Below are 19,957 nucleotides of genomic sequence, written 5' to 3'. Positions count from 1 at the left end.
AAACAAAGCCCATGATCTGGAGCTGATGAATCTGTGCAACTATGTCATCAGTAATCGTGCGAATAGATCATAGAAAATATATTACTCCACAAACCAATTTAGCTTAAGATCGTCACTAGTAGTTGTATCTGTGATATGTTGCCATTTACTCGTTCCACTCGGACCATGTTCATTGTGAAGTATATTTCATGTACAAGCTCTAATCATGTACAAGTCCGACTCTTGGACTAATCATGTACAAGTCCGACTCTTGGACAAGACATTCTGGAGCGCGGGGTTTGTTTTTGATGGTATTTAACTGAGCTACTTGCATAGCCTGGAGCCATATATCTGGGTCTCTATTATATTAAACGTTTAACTCGACTCTGGGTCAGAAGAAATCCTGCTAATCGTTTTGATAACTGAATAACAGTATGCAGAGATCTGAGGATTCCTTGAGGACTCATAAACTTGGCTATCAGTTTGACTAGAACATTTAAGGAAACAATTGTCGTGCTGTCTGCACGCCGTCTAATAACGTTTAATGACACCGAAACAACCGATCCAGTGTCAGTAACTGTTCAGAATCCCCGTCACCAAACTTCGCCACATGTTAATCATCAAGAAGTGATGAACTTCAACACACGTAGCAATTAAAGCTGAACCACCACTAACCGCACACACACACACACAGGCACTAAATCATCCGCAAAGCTATTCGCGTTCAACCTAATTGCCATCGATTGCCCGGTGTCTTGCCGGTTCACCACTTCGCCGGCAACCGGCCTATTAGAAAGCCATCTATTAACACACCCTGCTTTCGGACTATGACACTTCCGATGCAACGATGAAACATGTGTTCCGTTCCGCCACTGTGACAGTTGTGCTGATGGGTGCGGACAACACACACACACACACGAGGGATGCCTCGAGACGTATCGTTTTACCGTATCGTACGAAAAGCCGGTTGCCGGTGCGTGGTCATGTTACGCTTAGGGAGGACGGAAATTTTGTTTAGCGTCGTCAATATCGGACGTACATTGGCGGTGATTTCGGCTTGTTTTTTGTAGAGTCGGCATTTGGGAAAAAACGGCAATATTTGCTGGCCAAATCGGTGTATCGATCGACGCGTGGTTCGGGGTTGTCGTTTCCTCGAAGCCGATCATTTCCGGGGCTATAACTACCCGGCAGCGGAACGAGCTAAGATGGCACACACTGTTTATCTAACGAAAGACACTGGTGAGAAGGCACGATCGATTGCGTGAGCTGCTTATTCACCCGGGTGCGTGCAAGTTGTGACGGTTCCGAACATCTGAAGATCTTTGAAGACGATCAGTGTTTTGTCGGTCAGTGTAAACAACTAGCACAAGGGGGTCAAAATTGTGGGAGAGTAAAGGATGACGCGGGTCTAGAATAAACATTAATGTGATCTGATTATGATTTCCTACTGTGACCGAGATAATTATACATCCTTCGGTAGTGCGATTTATCGTCTTTCAGGCGTTTCACGCCTGCTCAAACGGTTGATGTTGGTAGAAGGAATGCCTCTTCCAATTCTAGCTCGTCTTTTTATAGAGTCACTATCACTCGCTGCAGCTCCACGAGCCAGCTTACCAACGCTAAGCGCACTCAGTCCGTCAGTACATGCAGCTATTATTGTATAAACGAACGCGAAGGGCACACCATAAATCGTCCATCATGGCATCTGAACGGCCTATGTGTGTGAAAAACGCAAAACACAAGGCAATAAAAGCAAATACTCTCTAAATTGATAATTAGTGCACGGAATCCGTCTTCTGCAGCAACGTTCTGGACTGGACGACAAGGAAGAATGAAGCACTTGGCTATGCACATTGTAATGAAGATGGGCAACCTCGCTGCAGGCAATGTGATGTGTTTTACACACGCCTCCAGAAACCGTCCAGGAAGATATCGGATCGGGTATGCATTTATTAATACACACCCCGCACCGCTTCCCATCTGGATCGCGGAACAGGGCGATCGTGGATCATCGCGTAAATCTTGCATCATCGGCATTTTTTCATCCCACCGTCCCGCGAAACTCGAACGAAATGGGTTACGATGTTGGAAGATTGTTTTTCTGTTCTTTTTTTTCTCTCCCATTTCTTACCGTACTGTTATTCTTTCATTTTGCAGCTTACCTCGGGAAGACGAGCGGCACGAGATCTTGGAAGACCGGGACCGAAGATCGCCCGGTATCTATCGCACATGTTGCAGTGCCCTGATGTGAAAAACACATGTCCACCATGACTGTTGACTAATGTGCTGACAGCAGTCAAACAAAAAGAGACAACGATTTTGTTCTCCGTCCGACTCCATCTTGACTCTGATCGCGTAATATAGTACGATCGATTGTGGTAATGAATTTTCCACCTCCATTGTACGGCATGTGATATGATCGGTTAAGTGAATCGCGTTTCCAATCGGTACCGATGTTTCATCAGTATTTAATCCAGGACTGGAAACACCCTTGCGTAACAGGGTCGGGAATCGACATCGGCTGAGTGTGTGAACAATCGCCAACACACCGAAGAATGTCACACGTTGGCAGGTTTCCTGTTGCAGTCGTTTGCAGGTTCATTAACATTGACTTTCTGCTGATAGAATCGCTCACTCGGGGAGACTGCCAGACATTTGGCAGTGTTCCAACTGGAAGTTCCCAGGTTGCATGGGTAGATGTTTACTGTTTGCCGGTTGAGGTTTGTAAAATAATGCAATTAAAATTTGTGTTATGTGGTATGTTTGATAACATATTGATTTTGACATGATTGTTTAACTGTAGTGAAGCGAGTGGGTGTGGAAATTGCTCCAAAAATCAACTGATATGCAAAAACAATTTACTACCAGTTGGAGAGTATTGTTGAGGAGCATGGATACTAGCGAGCAACCACTGTTATTCAACACCATTTATGTTCTGTTAAATAACTGCTAAAGTATATCATGAAGGAGGGGATATTCTTAGGCCCTGATTAAGTACACCAAGATAACGACGCTCTTTGGACAATACAAAATTACAGAACTTAATACAGAGTTCATTACTCTCCTAATGGAGGTTTTCCCAAGAAATTCTAAAATTCGCTGTTGGAGTAATTAGGAGGTGTAATTGATCAACAACGCGTTCACTGGATCAATTGTCAATTTTATCGATCAGGAACAAGATTGGATGCAAAATGGCAGTTCCGTGACTAGTTTCTTCTTCTCGAGAGACCTCTCGGCCTGCCATTTCTGGCTTCCTGTGACTTGAAAAAACCCGGGTTTTTTTTTCCTGTCGGTAAAAACCCGTAGCAAAGTAGTCAACCCTGCGTAGGGGGAGCCGGTCAGGATGGGATTTGAAACCCCGGTCCTGCCGTGTGAAGACCGGCGCCTCGGCCTCCGGACACAGGACCGCCCGCGACTAGTTTGGGTACTCCAAATCAATTAGTAGCGCTGCAATTTTTTCTTTGTACAGTATCATCATTTAATTCAACCAGAAAAATTGTAGCCTTGATAGACCGATCACTTTCACCCCAACAGTAGGTCTGTACCCCGTTGCACATTCTCTGCAATCTTAATTTATTAAATTAAGGTTAAAATAAATTTATTAAATTAAGGTTTAAATAATTAACCTTCTCCAGCAGCGTTACATTACATCTTACCGATCAATCAACTTTGCTCTGGAATGTCTTAAGATAAATAATTACTCCACCGAAGAAAGGAAGCCCTCGGACTAAGCAAACCGCAGATCGAAAGATAAACACAATGTACGTACGCACACATCAAACGCATTCGGACGGGCGATCGCAAAAAGTAAGGTACGAGGTCCTTCATCAAATATCTCCCTCAGTGTGAAGCAACCACGAGAGAGAGTAGAATAAAAAAACCCGACTTATTAAACAAAAAAAAAAAACATTACGCCAGACACATCCGCTCGCAAGATGCGATAATTATTCTTGAGGCCTACGGGTTACCCATTTCCCATGATTTTGCGACCAGCAACAACGAGATGAATGAAACCTCTGCTCATTAACAAACATGGAACGAACCACACCACTTATGAATGGCTTCAGTTGTCCCGGGTCTGGTCGGAGTTTGTTTTCTTCTTCCCCTGCTTCTTTTTTCTCTTTCGTTTGGTGCGTTTGAGACATCTAATCCAATCGTACCATTTTATTGTGGGTTTGAGAAATCGGGGGTGGCGGATGGCTATTACAGCTCGTCAAAAAACCGCGATGACGATATGCAGACGATATTAGATCTCGCCGCATCGGTGGTGAGTTGAATATATAAAGTTTTTATATTTTTTTCTCACAAGCCATTTTGCCAACGGTCATTGTACACGATTTTCGATACTGTTGCTGGTGCTGGCGTAGGAGGAGTCGACAGCTTACGTGTCCGACTTCAATCCTTTTTTTGCAACATTTTACACTTATCACTAACCGACGAACTCCCTCGCTTGTCGCCAGCTGGAAGTTACCAGCGAGAAGGGTGCGTATCACCACTTCCTGACCATTGCGCAAATCATCGCCAGCTAAGAATATGAAAGAGCAGCCTCTAGGCCCGAGCTCAAACTAACCAACCAACACTTCCGCTCTAAAAACAAAAAACGTGTGTTCGAGCGAGCACATACAGGGCTTATACGATCTGTGGCTGTGTATTAACATCACACCAGCGGCTATCGCTAGGCTTAGGGACACTGCTTTAGTTAGGGTTGCTATTTGGGGTTGAATGTGTAACACTTTTGATAACAAAACCTCGATGCCTCAATGGCAGCATGCGGGGCAGCATAGAACGCGTGGGCAGAGTACTTATTTCTAGCTGGACAGGATACGCCCAATGGGCAGAGTTGAAGGTTATTCAGTTAGCTGGAGTTAGTGTGTGGCCGAACAGGAAGGTTAGGACACGTGTTCCAACACTTCCTGGGCGCGTGTAACTAGGCTATCGCTAACTTGCTGCTACAATGTGTGCAAGCGTAGTGTGTTCGGCGAACCCTATGCATTTCTACACTGAAAAGAGTTGGGTTTACTACACCAGGCTGATATAGCAAATACAAGCCATGAGATCCTGATGGCAAATTGATTCGCAAATTAACGTACCCAATATGGTGGATGTGGGATGTTTTTATTGCTCTCCTATCTTCTTGCCTCTTTCCCCCCCATTGCCCTATCCGATAGGATCGTTTACAATCTGATCGCCTGTACGGGACGGATGCTAAACAAGTCACTGCTTTGATGGGCGGATTGAAACCAGGCACTTCGGTAGCGGTAGCAATAATTTATGGACACGCAATAAATCAGCACCGAGCAGGAGAGCGCCATATTGGTGTCAGTCCAGTGGGGGAGCAGGCTGAGGTTTCGGCTGTTTCCAGTGAAACCGAAGTGACTTCATGGATCATTGATATTTACAAATAGGAAACCAGGCGGCGAACATCATTAGGGAGAGAGCTTAGTGAAGGCAGTGTTGGTGAGGAATTATCTCGTCTAAATTATCGGACAGAATTCAGGACTAAAAAAGTCATTAGAGAATTGGGGCGTTTTAAATTTCAATTAATTGCTGGTTGATTTCTTGGTGAGATGGTTGGTGAGAATGTCTTTGAAAGAGATCTTCTTCAGCAAGTTCTTCGAAAGTTCATAGCTGATCTACTGAACATCCTGAATATCCTAATAGGGATATAACATATTTCAATCCAAAAACCTTCCGTTTGACTATAGCTTAAGACCATTTCCTTACGTCCTACAACGGCAAAACGGTCATGAATTCATTCCTAACAAACCTCTCAGCTCAATTCAGAAATCCACCTTCAGCCATCCGTGTTCCAGCTGTCAGCAACCGATGTTGATAAGGCCAATGGGCAGATTTTTCCTCATCGCTACAACAATGCAACACACTTTGATGTCCACCGGGCGCAATTACGCCGCAAATTAAACAATTAAACCGTGTACATATGTCCCCGTTCGCTATCAACCTAGTTGCAACAGTATCAGAACTCGGCTAGTCCGCTTGTCGCCCGTGCCCAAAATGGCCCCGTTTTTTTTTTACTAGCGGCCTAGGCACGGTAGGCTGATCTCATCGCAACTAATTATGTCATCGCGCGTATGATTGAATAGCTCGCGATGCACACATCCGTCCGATGGTGTCATCTGTAGATTGCATCAACATTCTTCGCAAATACCTTCCGCCATTCCTAACCCCACAGGCGCAATCACTTTTCACCGAAAGCGGTCGTGCGCAGCAAGTACAAGGGTCTGCTCAATTTTGTTCTTCTTGATGGACGCTTGTATGGACGTGGCACTGCGCGTCGGCAAGCTTCCAATCGTGGAAGTCACATCGTCTCAAGATCAGCAGGATTCCGCCCGAACGGGACCAGATCTGTAGGGCACGCGTCAAATGAAACGGAACAGCGTAACCCTTTGGGATCTTCGCGCGCTTCATGGGTGGTCCCGGAATGCATTGAGCAATTGGTATGTCGGGGATTTTTATGCAACAACGGGAGCTCTGACCACTAATTCTAAAGACCGTATGTTATTACGGATTTTCTGCTCGAGTTCTTCCGTGCTGACGGGCTCGGAACGCGATCAGTGTTTATACGACTGGGTAATGTTTTGCGGCTAAACAGAAAGGGAGTTTGATTTGTTCGTAGCGTCGGTGGACTTCATCTCTGCACTGTTTATTTCGGGGAGAGTTGAATGATGAACAGTAATGCTGATTTGAGTCGCCACTAGTTGGGAGCAGAAAGCGTGGAGACTTTCGATAAGTTCTTCAAATTCTTGAGCTTTGTAATAGGCCTGAACCGGGTGTATGGTTAGACATAGTTAGTCCATCTGTCCAGCCTAGAGAGTATAGGTAGAGTCATTAGTGCATATTCTAGCTATATACATAGACAGAATAAGAATATCTTAGTTGCAGTGAAGTTCAAGCAATACGATATGCTTCTTTGCTTAATAATCTGATGATATATCACCCCACCTCAACCAACTTAATTAATATAACTAACACTTAAAATCGTCCTCCACTAATAGTTACCCATACACCAGCTTCAATTTGTCCAGATAGTCATCTGTTCGTAGATTATTTCTCTTTATTATCCCCATCCCCGTTTATGGTGATGATCGCTGCCCGGAGAGTTTCGCTTTCAAGCGGCATCAAGAAGACGTCCGAAAAAAGAAATAAACATTCGCTCACACTGGTCCGGGAGGAGATCACCGGCCAACCGGACGACGTTCAACCGACGCACAAAACAACCGAACGGTCGTAAATCGGATTTGCTGATCGAAAACTCACAAACGCCAACGCCACAACAATCGGAACTAACCGGTCAGGCCAGGTCCCCAAAAGTAAGCTTTAACCGTCACGCAATCACAGTCATAACATCTACACTCCGTACTGTGATCAAGCATAGGCGAGCCATTTTCTGCAAAATATAAAGTGTCCCAGCCGTATGTGCGAACAGCAAAACCGACATCGATCGAAGAAACTCTCCAAGTGTTTCTCCACTTGGACCGAAACTTTCTTGCCTTAACAACGCGCAGTTTGTCGCATTAGGTCAGCATGTGCGCCATGGCCGGTAGGGATGTAGGAGTCCAAGTCCACTGCTATAAATTAGCACCAACCCAAACGAACCCAGTCGCTGGTGATGACCATCAGTGATATCGCGACGTGTGCAACGAAACGAATCCAGCAAGCAGGACACAACACATTTAGGTGGACAATTATCTCGTCACCCTCAACAAAGCCGCGGGATGATGTCAGGAAGTTGACATAGACCCAGAAAATGGTTCGCTAAACGCCGGCCTTATGCGCGCGGATGCAACAAAGTGCAGCAGCTCGTCAGCGCTTCAGCGTTTTTGATTTATGGGCGAAACTCATTCGCGTCGGATGCAATTTTCAGAAACCCACCTTCGCGTTCCCGCTTCTTCGGCGACAAGGTCCATGCATGAGGGTTGGCGCTATACACAGAGACTGCCGTCGGTCTTGCATAATGTGGCAAGAAGTAGTATGTACGCAGCTCCCTTGAACTCCGCTGCGAGTTTGTCGTCCGTGACGGGAGCGACCTTTTTCGGCGGGCGATCATAAGGGCGAAACCGCGTGCGTGATCGTGAACGAAAGCAAAACGAGGTCCCACCAGAGCGCAGATCATTTCACGCTGCAGAACTCTGGTGCAAGGTCTTCAGGATGTAGGCCGCAGTTGGTTCCACACTGAAACCCCCAATTAGAGCGTTCTGTCCCCGTACCAGAGAAGAACAGTTTCCAAGAACGAACCCGGACAACCATATGCGCCATGTGCGGCAACTTGTTGCGAAAGATACCGGCGACCAGAAGAATCTGCGCTTGATCTATACATCGTCCGTTGATGTGAAGCCACAATGAAATGAAAAATTATCTTCAGGAAATGGAAAGAACACTCAATGAGTCACAGTTAAACAAATGAGACACGGAAGCGGCAGATAAATCAGACACGCTTAAGAACGCATTTTAATTGTACCGGACATAAAAAAAACCCACCATCAAGATGCTGCATTAGCTTCACTTCATTCCTGAACTGCATCCAGAGATTAACCCGAACGGCTGCACCGAGTCGTCCGCAAGAGATCAATTGTGCCACGAAATTTCTAGACACACACAGCTTCTGGTCCAACTTTTTTTTTGAAACAGAAAAGACAACAATTATAAAATGCGAGAGCCCTCACTCTAGAACGCGCCACGGTTGTACCTCGTGGGTGTGTAAAAATAGAAAGAACTAGGAAAAAGTCTGAAAATAAATTCCTACGCCACGTAAACAAAACTCTCCTCTCCCGTGGAGCGATTGTGGGCAGCGAATGGTTTGGAAGATGCATCGAGCGTCCCGGCGGATGGATGCATTCGTGGACGACGACTTCGTTGGACTTCGTAGGTTGAAATTTCTTGCTGCTTTGGGGAGAGTGTTTTGTCCATCCGATACTGGACGAGGTAGACTCAAGGAAAACACGGTATGAAGATGGAGATGCAATTGGTTCACTTTCTATTTTACATACGCCCAAAAACGGGTTGACAGTAGGTAAGAAATGGCACACTGGAAGCTGGAGTACGTACGTGCTGGGATTGGTCAAGGGTGTGAAAAAGGCTCGATCGATCAACCCATTGGTGTCCAGCATACTTTGCCGTCTAGACATTCTTCAAGAGTTCCAAGTGAAGTGATCCTTCACCATTGCTGTACTGGACAGATTGTTAGACAAAATTTTCATCTCCTGATGACTTTAGGGTTAAAAGCTTACAAATAATTAGTAAGTAGTTTGGCAGAAGTTGTAGTTATACAGGGAAAAAAGCCAAACACCCTGCAGTGAGATATTTAATCTTGAACTTTTATCAACTTCAAGTATAAAATTGTTTCGGAAACAGTAAGTCAAAGCTGTGGAACTAATATATCCGGGAATGTTTTTGCTGGACAAGTAATGGTAAGATCATTCAATTTAAAACATAAAGACTCTTAAAATTCCTTCAAGGAATCCTTCCAGAATTTGTGGCTAATGTATCATGATAGGAATTTTTGAAAATAACTAAAGAATTCATCGGTTTAAGAATTATTCCTGGGCAATTCCGTACAATTCCGAGTCATTCTTGAGAGACCTCCCACACTTCCAAAGCGAAGAACCATCACCGTTTCTCACTACATCTGCATATTCCGGAACATCTGCCGCGGCGAGTTTTTGCTACGCTAAGCTGAAGCTAGTGCGGAAATAAACTTTTCTGTTTGTGTTCTGAAGCGTTTGGTGGAGCAAACAATCCTTCTTCTCCGCTGCTGTACCGTTTCGCATGCCACTGAACAAACTTCCTTGAGATCACAATACGTATGATAATACAGACAGGGCAACCATCTTTACTTGCTTGAAACAGCAAAGAAGAAAAATCCAACACAAAAAAAGGAGGACTTGTCGAATAAAAATCAATCAACCGTCCTGCGATTGTGCAATCTTGCTTTGCTGCTGATCGTCGAAGATCCCGCCACAGTGGCGTCGAATGTGTCTGTGTTTATTCACGATACCCATCTGAATGAGTTATACCAACACAAGCAAGCAAAAACAAAAACAAAATCTTGAACAAACCATTTTTGGGATGTTCTTAAGATGTCAATCCGTTCGGGTTTGATTCGTACGTACGCATATGTCCGGTATGCATTTCTCGACGGAGGCTGAGAATCATGAATGGGGAGCTGTGTTTATCGGCCCACGGTAGGTGAAGCCACATGCGAGTTCGGGCTGAAGAAAGTGATTAAAACTGTTGCACATAGTGCACCGGATTTTCCGGACCCCGTTGTCGACCGGTCCCTGCAGACCGAAACACAACGACGCAGCGGAAAAACAACGCCCGACTGGAGCCGACGCTGCGGGTCGTCCGGCCTACACCAACGGAGACACAGCATCCGAGCCCGGCGTTGGGGATGCTATTTTTGAACCGAAACAGTGCGGACGGGATGGAAATTTAAAATATTTTATTGCACCTAAATGTACGCATTCGGATGCATACCCGAATCGGTGTGTGTGTTTTGCTGGGGAATAGAGGCGAGTATTCTTCTCTACTGGATGGAGTCTCTGGATGTTTCCGAGCTGGAGATACAAGGGGTGGATCAATTGAACAGGTTCACACAGTTACCTTGTCAGTTCGTGTTTACTCAGGACAGTTTATTCGACAAGATCTCCCCAAGGGAGAAGGAATCTGTTTGGAGATGTCAATGTAGGTTAGAACAAATATGAGAGATGAAAGACACCTATCAGACAGGTGACATCATCTCTCTACACCTCATCAAGCTATTAAATGGGCGCTAATTTGTGTGCGTCCAGTATGCAAATCATGAGAACTCCCTGTTGAGTCACACAAACACCCAACTGCTCCACATTGCAGCGTACCGAAACGAACGATCGGCTTTAATGCAACGGCTCCATACATGGACACCGAGAATGCATAAAATTGGACCAGTTCCATTTTTGGTACGGTTTTTTCGCACGAGACTGCCAAGACGACGCACGCGATACCGTGTCCGATCGCCCAGCTACAGCAACCCCTTTGATATGAAACCCTGGTCTCAGCCGGCTGGTGGCAGGTCAGGAGAGATCCAAGGAATGGCAGTTCCATGAAGAACCTCACACGCTTTGCATCGTGGCAGATTTCTGGTGCCGCAAGTAAACGCTCTGTTTACTTCCAGCCGTACAACACAAACGTTACGGTGCGATTGGATCGTACCTCCCCGCTCGCTCAGGGGCGGTTTTCTGTTTACTCACAACACGATCCCGATGAACCTGTGTCGGAAAATCGCTCCGTTCCCAGACTGCAATGCGTGAACATTGATAGGGGGGGGCTTACGAGAGGTCGTCCCTGCAGCTGGTAGTATGCATTGCACAATAAATATCACCTCACCGGTACCGGAATATACCTACAACAGACCCGCGAGATGCAGTGACGAACTTCGGTGGCCATACGGCATCATGCTCGCATCTTCCGGACAGTGTGTGTGTGTGCAGTTTCCCAAACTATTCCGTTTGGGTTGAATTATCACCCGGAATGCGATTGGTGTCTACATTTTCCTAATTTCTATCCGTCAAGATGGCGATCGTAAGATGTTGGAACATGCTCCCGGGGCGTTCGATCAGTCATCCGATGCGAAGTCGATACGATCGGAGCAAAAACCAAACGGGAAGCATGGTATTAAGAATCAAACGACGAGAACGTAAGGGCTTCCCCCGGGGGCGAAGACTATAAATATCGACCCGGCATCGGGGAGCTGTTCTGCGTATCGGGAAGATCACTCTGGTGTTTGTTTTTCGGCACGCATCTCGTTTAGCAATCTGGAGAATGCATGTTTTGAAGTGTACTACTCCACGATCAAAGGGAATGTGCTAAAGTGCGTTTGGAGTTGCTGCTTAACGCTTTGCATCGATATGCCGACAGGAGAGCAGCTCGTGGTGAATGCCTTATTGACCTATAAAATCGTGTTTAGCCTTCTCACCGATGCGAAGTGTCGGATCGGATAAGATAAATGGGTGTGGAAAGTGTTTAGAACTTTGACGGATTGTTTCACAACTACTGGAGCTAGTTCGCTGTGATGAACCGGTCGTGGAGATAGATTTGCGTCCTTGGAGCACAATGTACTGAATTCTGGAGATTTTTTTATGTCAAGAGATATTAGTAGTTGCTAGATCCTCTTGGCTCTATACAGTTGTCCTTTGGTCACACTGTACCTGCCGTTGAGCATCGCAACTATTTAAAGTCTAGAAAGCTTGTCAGAATCTCTCAATATATCCCAATCGTAAAAGAATATAAATTGGTTAAGTTCTATGAAAAAATTGGACCAACTTTGTCCATCATTGCTCCAACCCAACCACAGACGCATACGCTTACATACACGCTGACACCATACGCCCAAGACCAATATCAAATTCCCCAAACAACATCATCATCGGCCATCAGTTGCGTGGAACCATTTTTGGGATTGCCATCCAAAAATGATGAGATCTCGCATCCACCACAGCACGGTCGCGACGAGCATGGATCTGTGAAAGGTAGCAACGAGTAGCCTGCTACTGGCACTGTGCTGTAGCTGTCTGTTTACGTTCGATTCTTAACATCTAATTTATTTCATATTAATGGCCCGAACGAAGGAACCACCATTCCGTTCGCAGGTCATCAAGATCATCTGTGATCTGCGTCTGGGATGTTGGATGGTTGTTGGGAGAGGGTAATGACTTATTATTGTTACACATTGGTGTAAAAGGGCTGGAATTCAAATCATTGCTACCAGAAAACCCAGCAGAAACCCGGTGGATCTGCTGTGCTGTCGAAGTGCTTTCCCGTAATGGATTTACGAACGGAAACCTGACACCTTACCGTGCTTCGGAGTGTTTCCCTGTTTCGTAGGAATCAACCGTATGGTGGAAACAGATATCCGCCTATTATGCTGTGCATCAAGTGTATTTAGATCGCTACAAATTAAAGGTCCCGACGCGGCATCATCTTATCAGCAAACAAACACGCTGGGAAGTATGTGTCAGCTGACAAGTAAACCAGCCACAGTACATCTGCTTAAACCATTTACACCAAACCGTACACCAATACTAGATACTCATTTACTTCACTTTGCGCCTGATGATATCGACACAATGTTTGAGCCGACAAACAGCCTAGCTACGGAGCTATTATTGCAGCTGCAGGCAATCAACCACAGCGAACGCATAAAACAACAGCACAGTACAGGCGACAGGAAGCAGTTATATTTGCCACCAACAGTTGCATACGGCAACTGCACTGCATCGCAAATCTTTAGATGCAACATACGAAACGCAAACACACGCACACGGTAAAGGCGTGTGGCGAGAGATGCTGTAGCAGATGTATCCGCGCGAACGGGAGCAAACATTTCGGAAGGAAACATAACGTCATGGTTCGAAAATAAACTGGAGCAGTTATGGAACATGGGCCGACCAAAACTGAAACGTGCCGACTGTGATGCTTCTTCACAGTCGCATTTGTTTTCGCTCATTGTCGTCGTTTGTGTGGCGAACTGCATTCCGAATGCACCGAGGTTGGTTTATGCCGTACGGGCTCGGACGGAGCGGCTGACTGCCGGAGATGAACCGCCCGATGGAGGGGTTTGCATTATTAGCGTAAGCAAATGAGTTCGTGGGTGTAATGGGTTAGATTCGTATCGCATGTATCGGTACGGTCGGGCAATTTCGTTGGTGGCGTTCGTAGCGTTTGGAGTAGGTGACACAAATTGATCCATTTACTGTTGGAGCTGGGCGGGTGGGCGTGAGCCGTTTTAGGATGACGATTCGAGACGAGATATAGACAGCATAATTGTAACCGATTGGGCGCGTGAATATGGTTTGCTGTGCAAGTCTGGAATTTTATGCATTTAATTAGTTCCTGGTAGATAGCTTCATTCGCTTGAAGCAGAAGCTTTCGAGCATGTGACTTATTAGTGGTAGTAAAAATTGGATCTAATGGATTTTGAATCAAAAGTTCTATTTGAATATCTGCTAGAACTCGGAGTAACAAAACATGAAAATAAATTCGTTCACTAGAATAGGAGGTTTGTGGCTGCTGGATTGGATAGACAAAACTTCAAATTGAGAAAAATATTCTCTCCAAGAACCAGATACTACATCCTAGGGATAGATTGCTCTTCAAACAGTCATCAATGTGAGAAGCGACAAAACCCGGATTAACCAATAGTTCAGGGTTATTCTACTACTTCTATATTACTTGCTATACATTCAACACAGATTTTTTGAGTACGACTGAACTTCAACTGGATCCTGCTCCACCGAGAACACTTCACAACTCCAACGGCCTAAATTACGTACCGAACCATAGTCGGCCTCGAACATGGCGGCATAGAACTTATCACCGCACCAGCGTCCAAAAAGTTCACCGCCAAAGGTTAGACGCGCTACGTGTGCTGTTAATCAGTCCGTTGTCAGGACCCGAAAAACAGTGCACAGGCGCACATAGAAGCGACATATGGGTACGATTTATAGCACCGCTGCTCCGAGAAACGTCCTGTGTGATGTCAGTAAAGTATTTATACACAGTCCGACAGACTAAGGCACGCAAACGCCGGTGGCAATCGGGTCGGTGAAGGAGGAGAGATCGCATCGTATCGCTCATTGTCCTGCTGATAAGCACGGCTAGAGAATAACATTCGCAGCTATGAAACCGATCGCCGTTCCCCCTGTGGTGGGGAAAGTTTGAAGTGTGATCGTTAGGGTACGGGATTTCATTACAGAACGATTTCAACGATGGCATGGAACAGTACAGCGCCATTCATCCTTTTGCCTTTGACGTGTGGTACTAGTCGTGTCGCTAACTAAGGTTAGCCGCCGTCGATAACCTTTCGGGCATGGCGGAGTTTGAAGATCGCGCTTTTTGGGGCAACGTTGTGATCGTCCGGGTTGTGTTGGAGAGGATGTTGAAGTTGAAACACGATCGCAACATATGGTGGTCGCATGCACTCTGGTGCTCTATTTCTGGTAGATGTGTCGAAACACTATTTACACCCCGGGCAAGTGGAATAATAGACCGCTCTTGAATGGTATGACGGGTGAGTAAATATTTGCTTTCCAGCCTGCACACCGCAGTAACTACTACCCTGTGGGAGGATACATCAGATTCGGTACGTGGTCGCGAAGAAAGCGATGATGTCAGCGTACCTTCCCCGCGCTATGTAATGTCTGAAGAAAATCTGTATTGGAGGTTTTTTTTCCAATCTCGTCAACACTATAAACTGCCCATTGATAGCATCGACGAGGATTTTCATTCATGCAGATAGAAGAAAAAAAAATCATCAATGGCGACGAACTGTAAATATTAATGAACGCAGATCACTGATATGAGAAGCTCCGATAGTTCCGTTTGAAAACAAAACCCAATAAACGTTCCTCCTCCATGGAGAATGCATTCACTGCAAAGGCAAATAAACAAAACGAGAGCGAAGGGTGACTAGGGTTTTTGCAAACTGTCTACAATTGTTGGCAAATTGCGAATGATGCGCTCGTTGCAATCTGGCCGGTTGATGGCGGCGGACAGGAATCAACACTGATTGTGCTACTTTGTTAATGAGCTAAACAGAACTTTCCTGTTCGCTGGTGCTAGTAAGTCCCTGTCCGTGTGTTTACGCAATATATTAATGCAATTTCTGCCGGACGGCTGCGAGAAGGAACTTTGTACGCGTTAATTAATTGCCGCTCTTCGTAGTCGCGCACGGTATCGCGTTCAAGATGGCGCTGAGCGACAAGACGTCAAAATTGGTGGACACGCAATCTAGAAATTGTGGAGCAGAGATTGTCTGGGATGATATTAAAGGCATTAGGGCATGTTGATGCGTTAAATACGCTCCTGCTGCTGCCACGTGCCGTACCCCTGTTTGGTTTGGAATGCATTTGCCAAAGGAGCTTGTGAAGTGCCAGTGAAACAATGTCTTCATTATCGTGTTGTGCCACCAATTCAATTGTGTCCAATCTGGCTCAATTGGGACGGGTTACCACGCGGAAGTAAGCGCGTCAACTGTAATGTTGTGGGATAACACATTAGCTTTCGGGACACATCGGAGCTTGTTATCGAGGACTCTGGACTCTGGAAAAGAGTACGCTCCCTGGAACAGCTCTCCGCTCTTACCGACTTCTAATCCATTCATACGTACCAAATTAGGCAATTATCAACCTTGGAAGCGATCCAGCCAGCGAACCGGGACTAAATCTCTGCGCAGATTGAGCCGCCAAACTCATGGCTGACGACTCGCTGCAGATAACCTCTGGCGATCCGTGTAAGATTTCCGCACATACACAACAGTAAAAACTTCCTCAATGCCAAAGCTGGAAATACCAGAGCCACACCACAGTGTTACACACATCCCGCGAACCATGAGCAGAAAGAATTTAAAATAATTACACCAAACAGTCAGAGCTGATAGTAGCAGGGCCGGCGAATCCAGCCACCCAGTGGACTGTGTGTGATTAAATCACCCAAACGGGTCCGCACATTGCGCGAACTTTTATTCTATAATCAACACCAACGTCTCGGCCACTCCCGGTACTTTGTATTTAGCCCGCAACACACACACATTTCGGTTGCTTTAATTTCCACTTATCAAATTCCAAGATGTCCAGCAGACGTCGTGAGCGCATTCCTTCGAGTAGGAACCGTGTACTTGCAGTGCTTGTACCCTCGAAGCATGTGCTCCATCAACAAAACACAACATACACACACACACACCTTAGATCATTGCAATGACATCAAACTTTGAAGTCCTTTGCTGCCGTAGCATTAGCCCGGACGATGCGAGGTTTTGTGTTCTAGAATTTCGAAGAAGCGAACACCTCGCCTGGAAACAGAGCGGGACAAAACAGCGCACATCGGCAAAATTTTGTGGAACAATCGTACTCCCGGTTATGCAGTGGGAAAATGTGCAACGAGCTGCAACTCTTGGCCGCTGACGGGATGGCGTCGGATTCGTGCAAAACATGCTCGCCTTACACACACGGCCCCACGAGGGAGGAAAAGGTTTGATCCTTCGTTTGCCCTACAAACCTGAACCGCAAACACAAAGGAGCGGTGCTTGGCTTCGGGAAAGCGTGGACAGAAGGGTGGTTGATGTCACCAACTATTTTCAGCCCAGCTATTCCAGCGCCAACAATTACTTCATCCACGCTGGCTGCTTAAGGCTTAGCTTAGCCGACTTGAACATCGCCACCAAACGAACGTTTCGCGTTGCGCAACCTCATTTCACATACATTGTAAGCCGCGGGTTGTCATATCCGACTTCCGGACGGAAGCGAGACGACATCCGCGAGATTTGATGTACCAGCTGTGGTTGGGTGCTCGGTAAGGCGCGCTGTTTCTCTTCGGTTTCTTATCACTCCTCTGCCTTCGAGCTGCCTCGGTTACAGCTCCACCAGCTTTCCAACACCGGGAGCCGGAGAGCGAACGAGACGGAAAGCGTTAAAAATAACACTTCAACTTTAACCTCATTACTACAGGCCCGCACATACTCGATTACCGAGAACTGTGCGGCCCGACTGGACGGTGTAAGTGCGTTGTCGGTCGCAAGGCAGCAGCAAGCCGGAAAGTCGACCCATTGGCAAACGATGCTCGCACAACTCGTTTCCCAGTTTGATAAGGCTGAAGTGGCTGGAGTTGTGCAGTGGCTGAAGCGCTGAATATGACCATCTGAGCGTGTGAGTCTTGCTGATGGTGATGGGGAATGGCAAAACAATGGTGCTAGATGGATTGGCGAGAAGTTTGGAGGGTACCTTATGGTTGTGGACGGGAAGGATCAAATTTCTCTACGCTAGAAAGCTGCAAAGGTTTGCGAGTGAAGCCTGGTTGACAAAAATTTGCTTTATAGTGAGGATTTGAGCTTGAGAAGTTCTCTTCTCTAGCATTCCTATTTTTAAAAAGATAAGGACGATTTGAACGTATTACATCGATGAAGACTCGATCGAGATCAAGAGATCGAGACAGTAATGTATTTGGATAAGAAACTTCCTCTTCTAGGCTTAACGTGCTGCTTATTCAGGCCGTCCATATAATGGCTTACTAGACTCAATGATACCATCTAGGTGGACAGTCAGTCCTCCCAGGTCTCCGTTCTCCGAGGGTACGGTCCGCAAGGGATGAGAGAATATTTTTTTGGAAAACCATCAGTGATGGACAAATTAACAAGCTTAATTGATGTTGAACACAGAAAAGGCAGAAATATTATCTCTTTCCATCGCAGGTAATGTCTATTCAAACTATACGTCACAACTGATATCCTGAAGCATATGCCTAATGGCATAGTTATACGCTCTCTGCGTGATAAGCACTAACTGAGTGAATAACAGAATCAGTTAAGTAGGACCTTTTATAACAAGCCCGGTTAAGGTCCTTTTCTCGATTGCATCCACGTAACTCATCCCCTTAGCTGACTTTAAAATCAAGAATAACACTAAAGGCTAGATAGAAGCGGTCCAATGGCCGAGACAGAAGCGATGTCGGTCTTGACACATCAGGACCGGATAAAATTCAATGTTAGATACGGTTCAATTTCCAATAAAAGTTCATCGATATAAGGCGAAAATTAAACATTTTTAAAATGCTCAAATGAAACTAAGATTATTTTATGTAAATTTTTATACTAGGAAAATAGTATTTTTAAGGCTGTTCGAAGTTCTAATCGTAGGATAGATATGAATTCTAAATCCCCAGGTCCAATAAAACAGCATACAACCGGCAGTACGTAATAGATCGTTTCTTCAAAAAATAACATTCTCTTTCTGGCTATTATTGAAATCTCATTTCACACATTATCACTCTTCCATATAACTTATAAAAGAGTTATTAACCCTTACTATTCATCAAAAATCAAAAAAAGTAATATTGTAGCAACATTTCTCATCAATTAAGTAGTAGTATCCATCAAAGATTAGTAGTTCAATTAAGAGTAGTCGGGTGATTGAGTAATTTAAGGGTAGCAGCTCCGTAAGTCACATGAGAGAATCAATATCAAATCTGATTCAGATCGATCTCCTGTACGACTGGCTGTCTAGCTAGTGTTCAATAAATTATGATAAGCTAGAAATGGCAAAATAAGGCAAGACCTCCTCATGTTACACTGTTAGTAGGGACATTCATTTAAACTCCCGAATCAAACCCACTGAGAGCATAGAAACAGTAAATTATAAGTGGGATGTGTGAAAAATGCACTTACCGCTGCCGTTGATGGTTGTACTAGCTGAAGCAAACAGGTCAGGAAAAGTGTCACCAAGCAGAGTGTTCCCGAGCGTACGGAACATCGACGCCTCCGGTGGACGGTGCCCTTAGTTTCCAGACCCCCCGGTAGCGTGGGGTCCGCGGCCCTCAACATGGCTCTCCGTTTCGGCTACGCACACCAGACACACACTTCGTTTTCGTTTTTTTCGACGACGATTATACTATACCGGAACTAACACCGGAATCTTTGCCGGATACACATGCACCCCAACACGCGAAAGCAAACTGTCCACTAGGATCACACTTGCTGCAAATGAATCCTTCTAACATGCGCGAAGGATCAACAACACGAGCCGGTAAAGTTCAGCTGCGCCTCGAGTTCATCCAAGCGAGCCCAGAGCGATCGCTCCGAGCCCTTCGTGGTTTGGTGGTCGGGGAAAAATGCACCCACCCAGGTTCCCAGGCGAAAACTTCCCGGCGGTGGAAAATGCTAGCGGCGGACGGAACTAACGCGCGCCTCTGTCCAACGGTACACACGCAAGCAAAACACGCGCGCGCGCTCCGATCGAATGTTCTGAACGTTCGAATCGCTACTAACGCGCCCGACCCGGTCGGTAACATTTTCTTGCCATCTTGCCGGTCAACCCACGTCCGGATTCTGTGCCGCACGCGTCCCGCCACCGGCCGCGCACCCACGAACGCACCACGATCGTGACCCGATCGCGGCCCGAGCCCGTTTTAGTGCCGCCCGAACAGACGAACGCCC

At 45.9% G+C, this 19,957-nt stretch overlaps 1 protein-coding gene across 1 annotated transcript in view; it reads right to left on the bottom strand.

The window, feature by feature from the left end:
- LOC118512556 (collagen alpha-1(IV) chain) overlaps window positions 1-19,937 on the bottom strand; it is a 28,930-nt gene extending 8,993 nt beyond the window's left edge. The window contains exon 1 of the mRNA XM_036057142.1: window positions 19,190-19,937. Coding sequence (XP_035913035.1) covers window positions 19,190-19,345 — 156 coding nt within the window. The 5' untranslated portion in view covers window positions 19,346-19,937. The remainder of the gene's footprint in view (window positions 1-19,189) is intronic.
- Window positions 19,938-19,957: the final 20 nt, after the last annotated feature.

This window comes from Anopheles stephensi, chromosome 3, assembly GCF_013141755.1.
Source record: "Anopheles stephensi strain Indian chromosome 3, UCI_ANSTEP_V1.0, whole genome shotgun sequence".
Lineage (NCBI taxonomy): Eukaryota > Metazoa > Arthropoda > Insecta > Diptera > Culicidae > Anopheles > Anopheles stephensi.
This window is presented reverse-complemented; position numbering and strand designations above follow the sequence as displayed.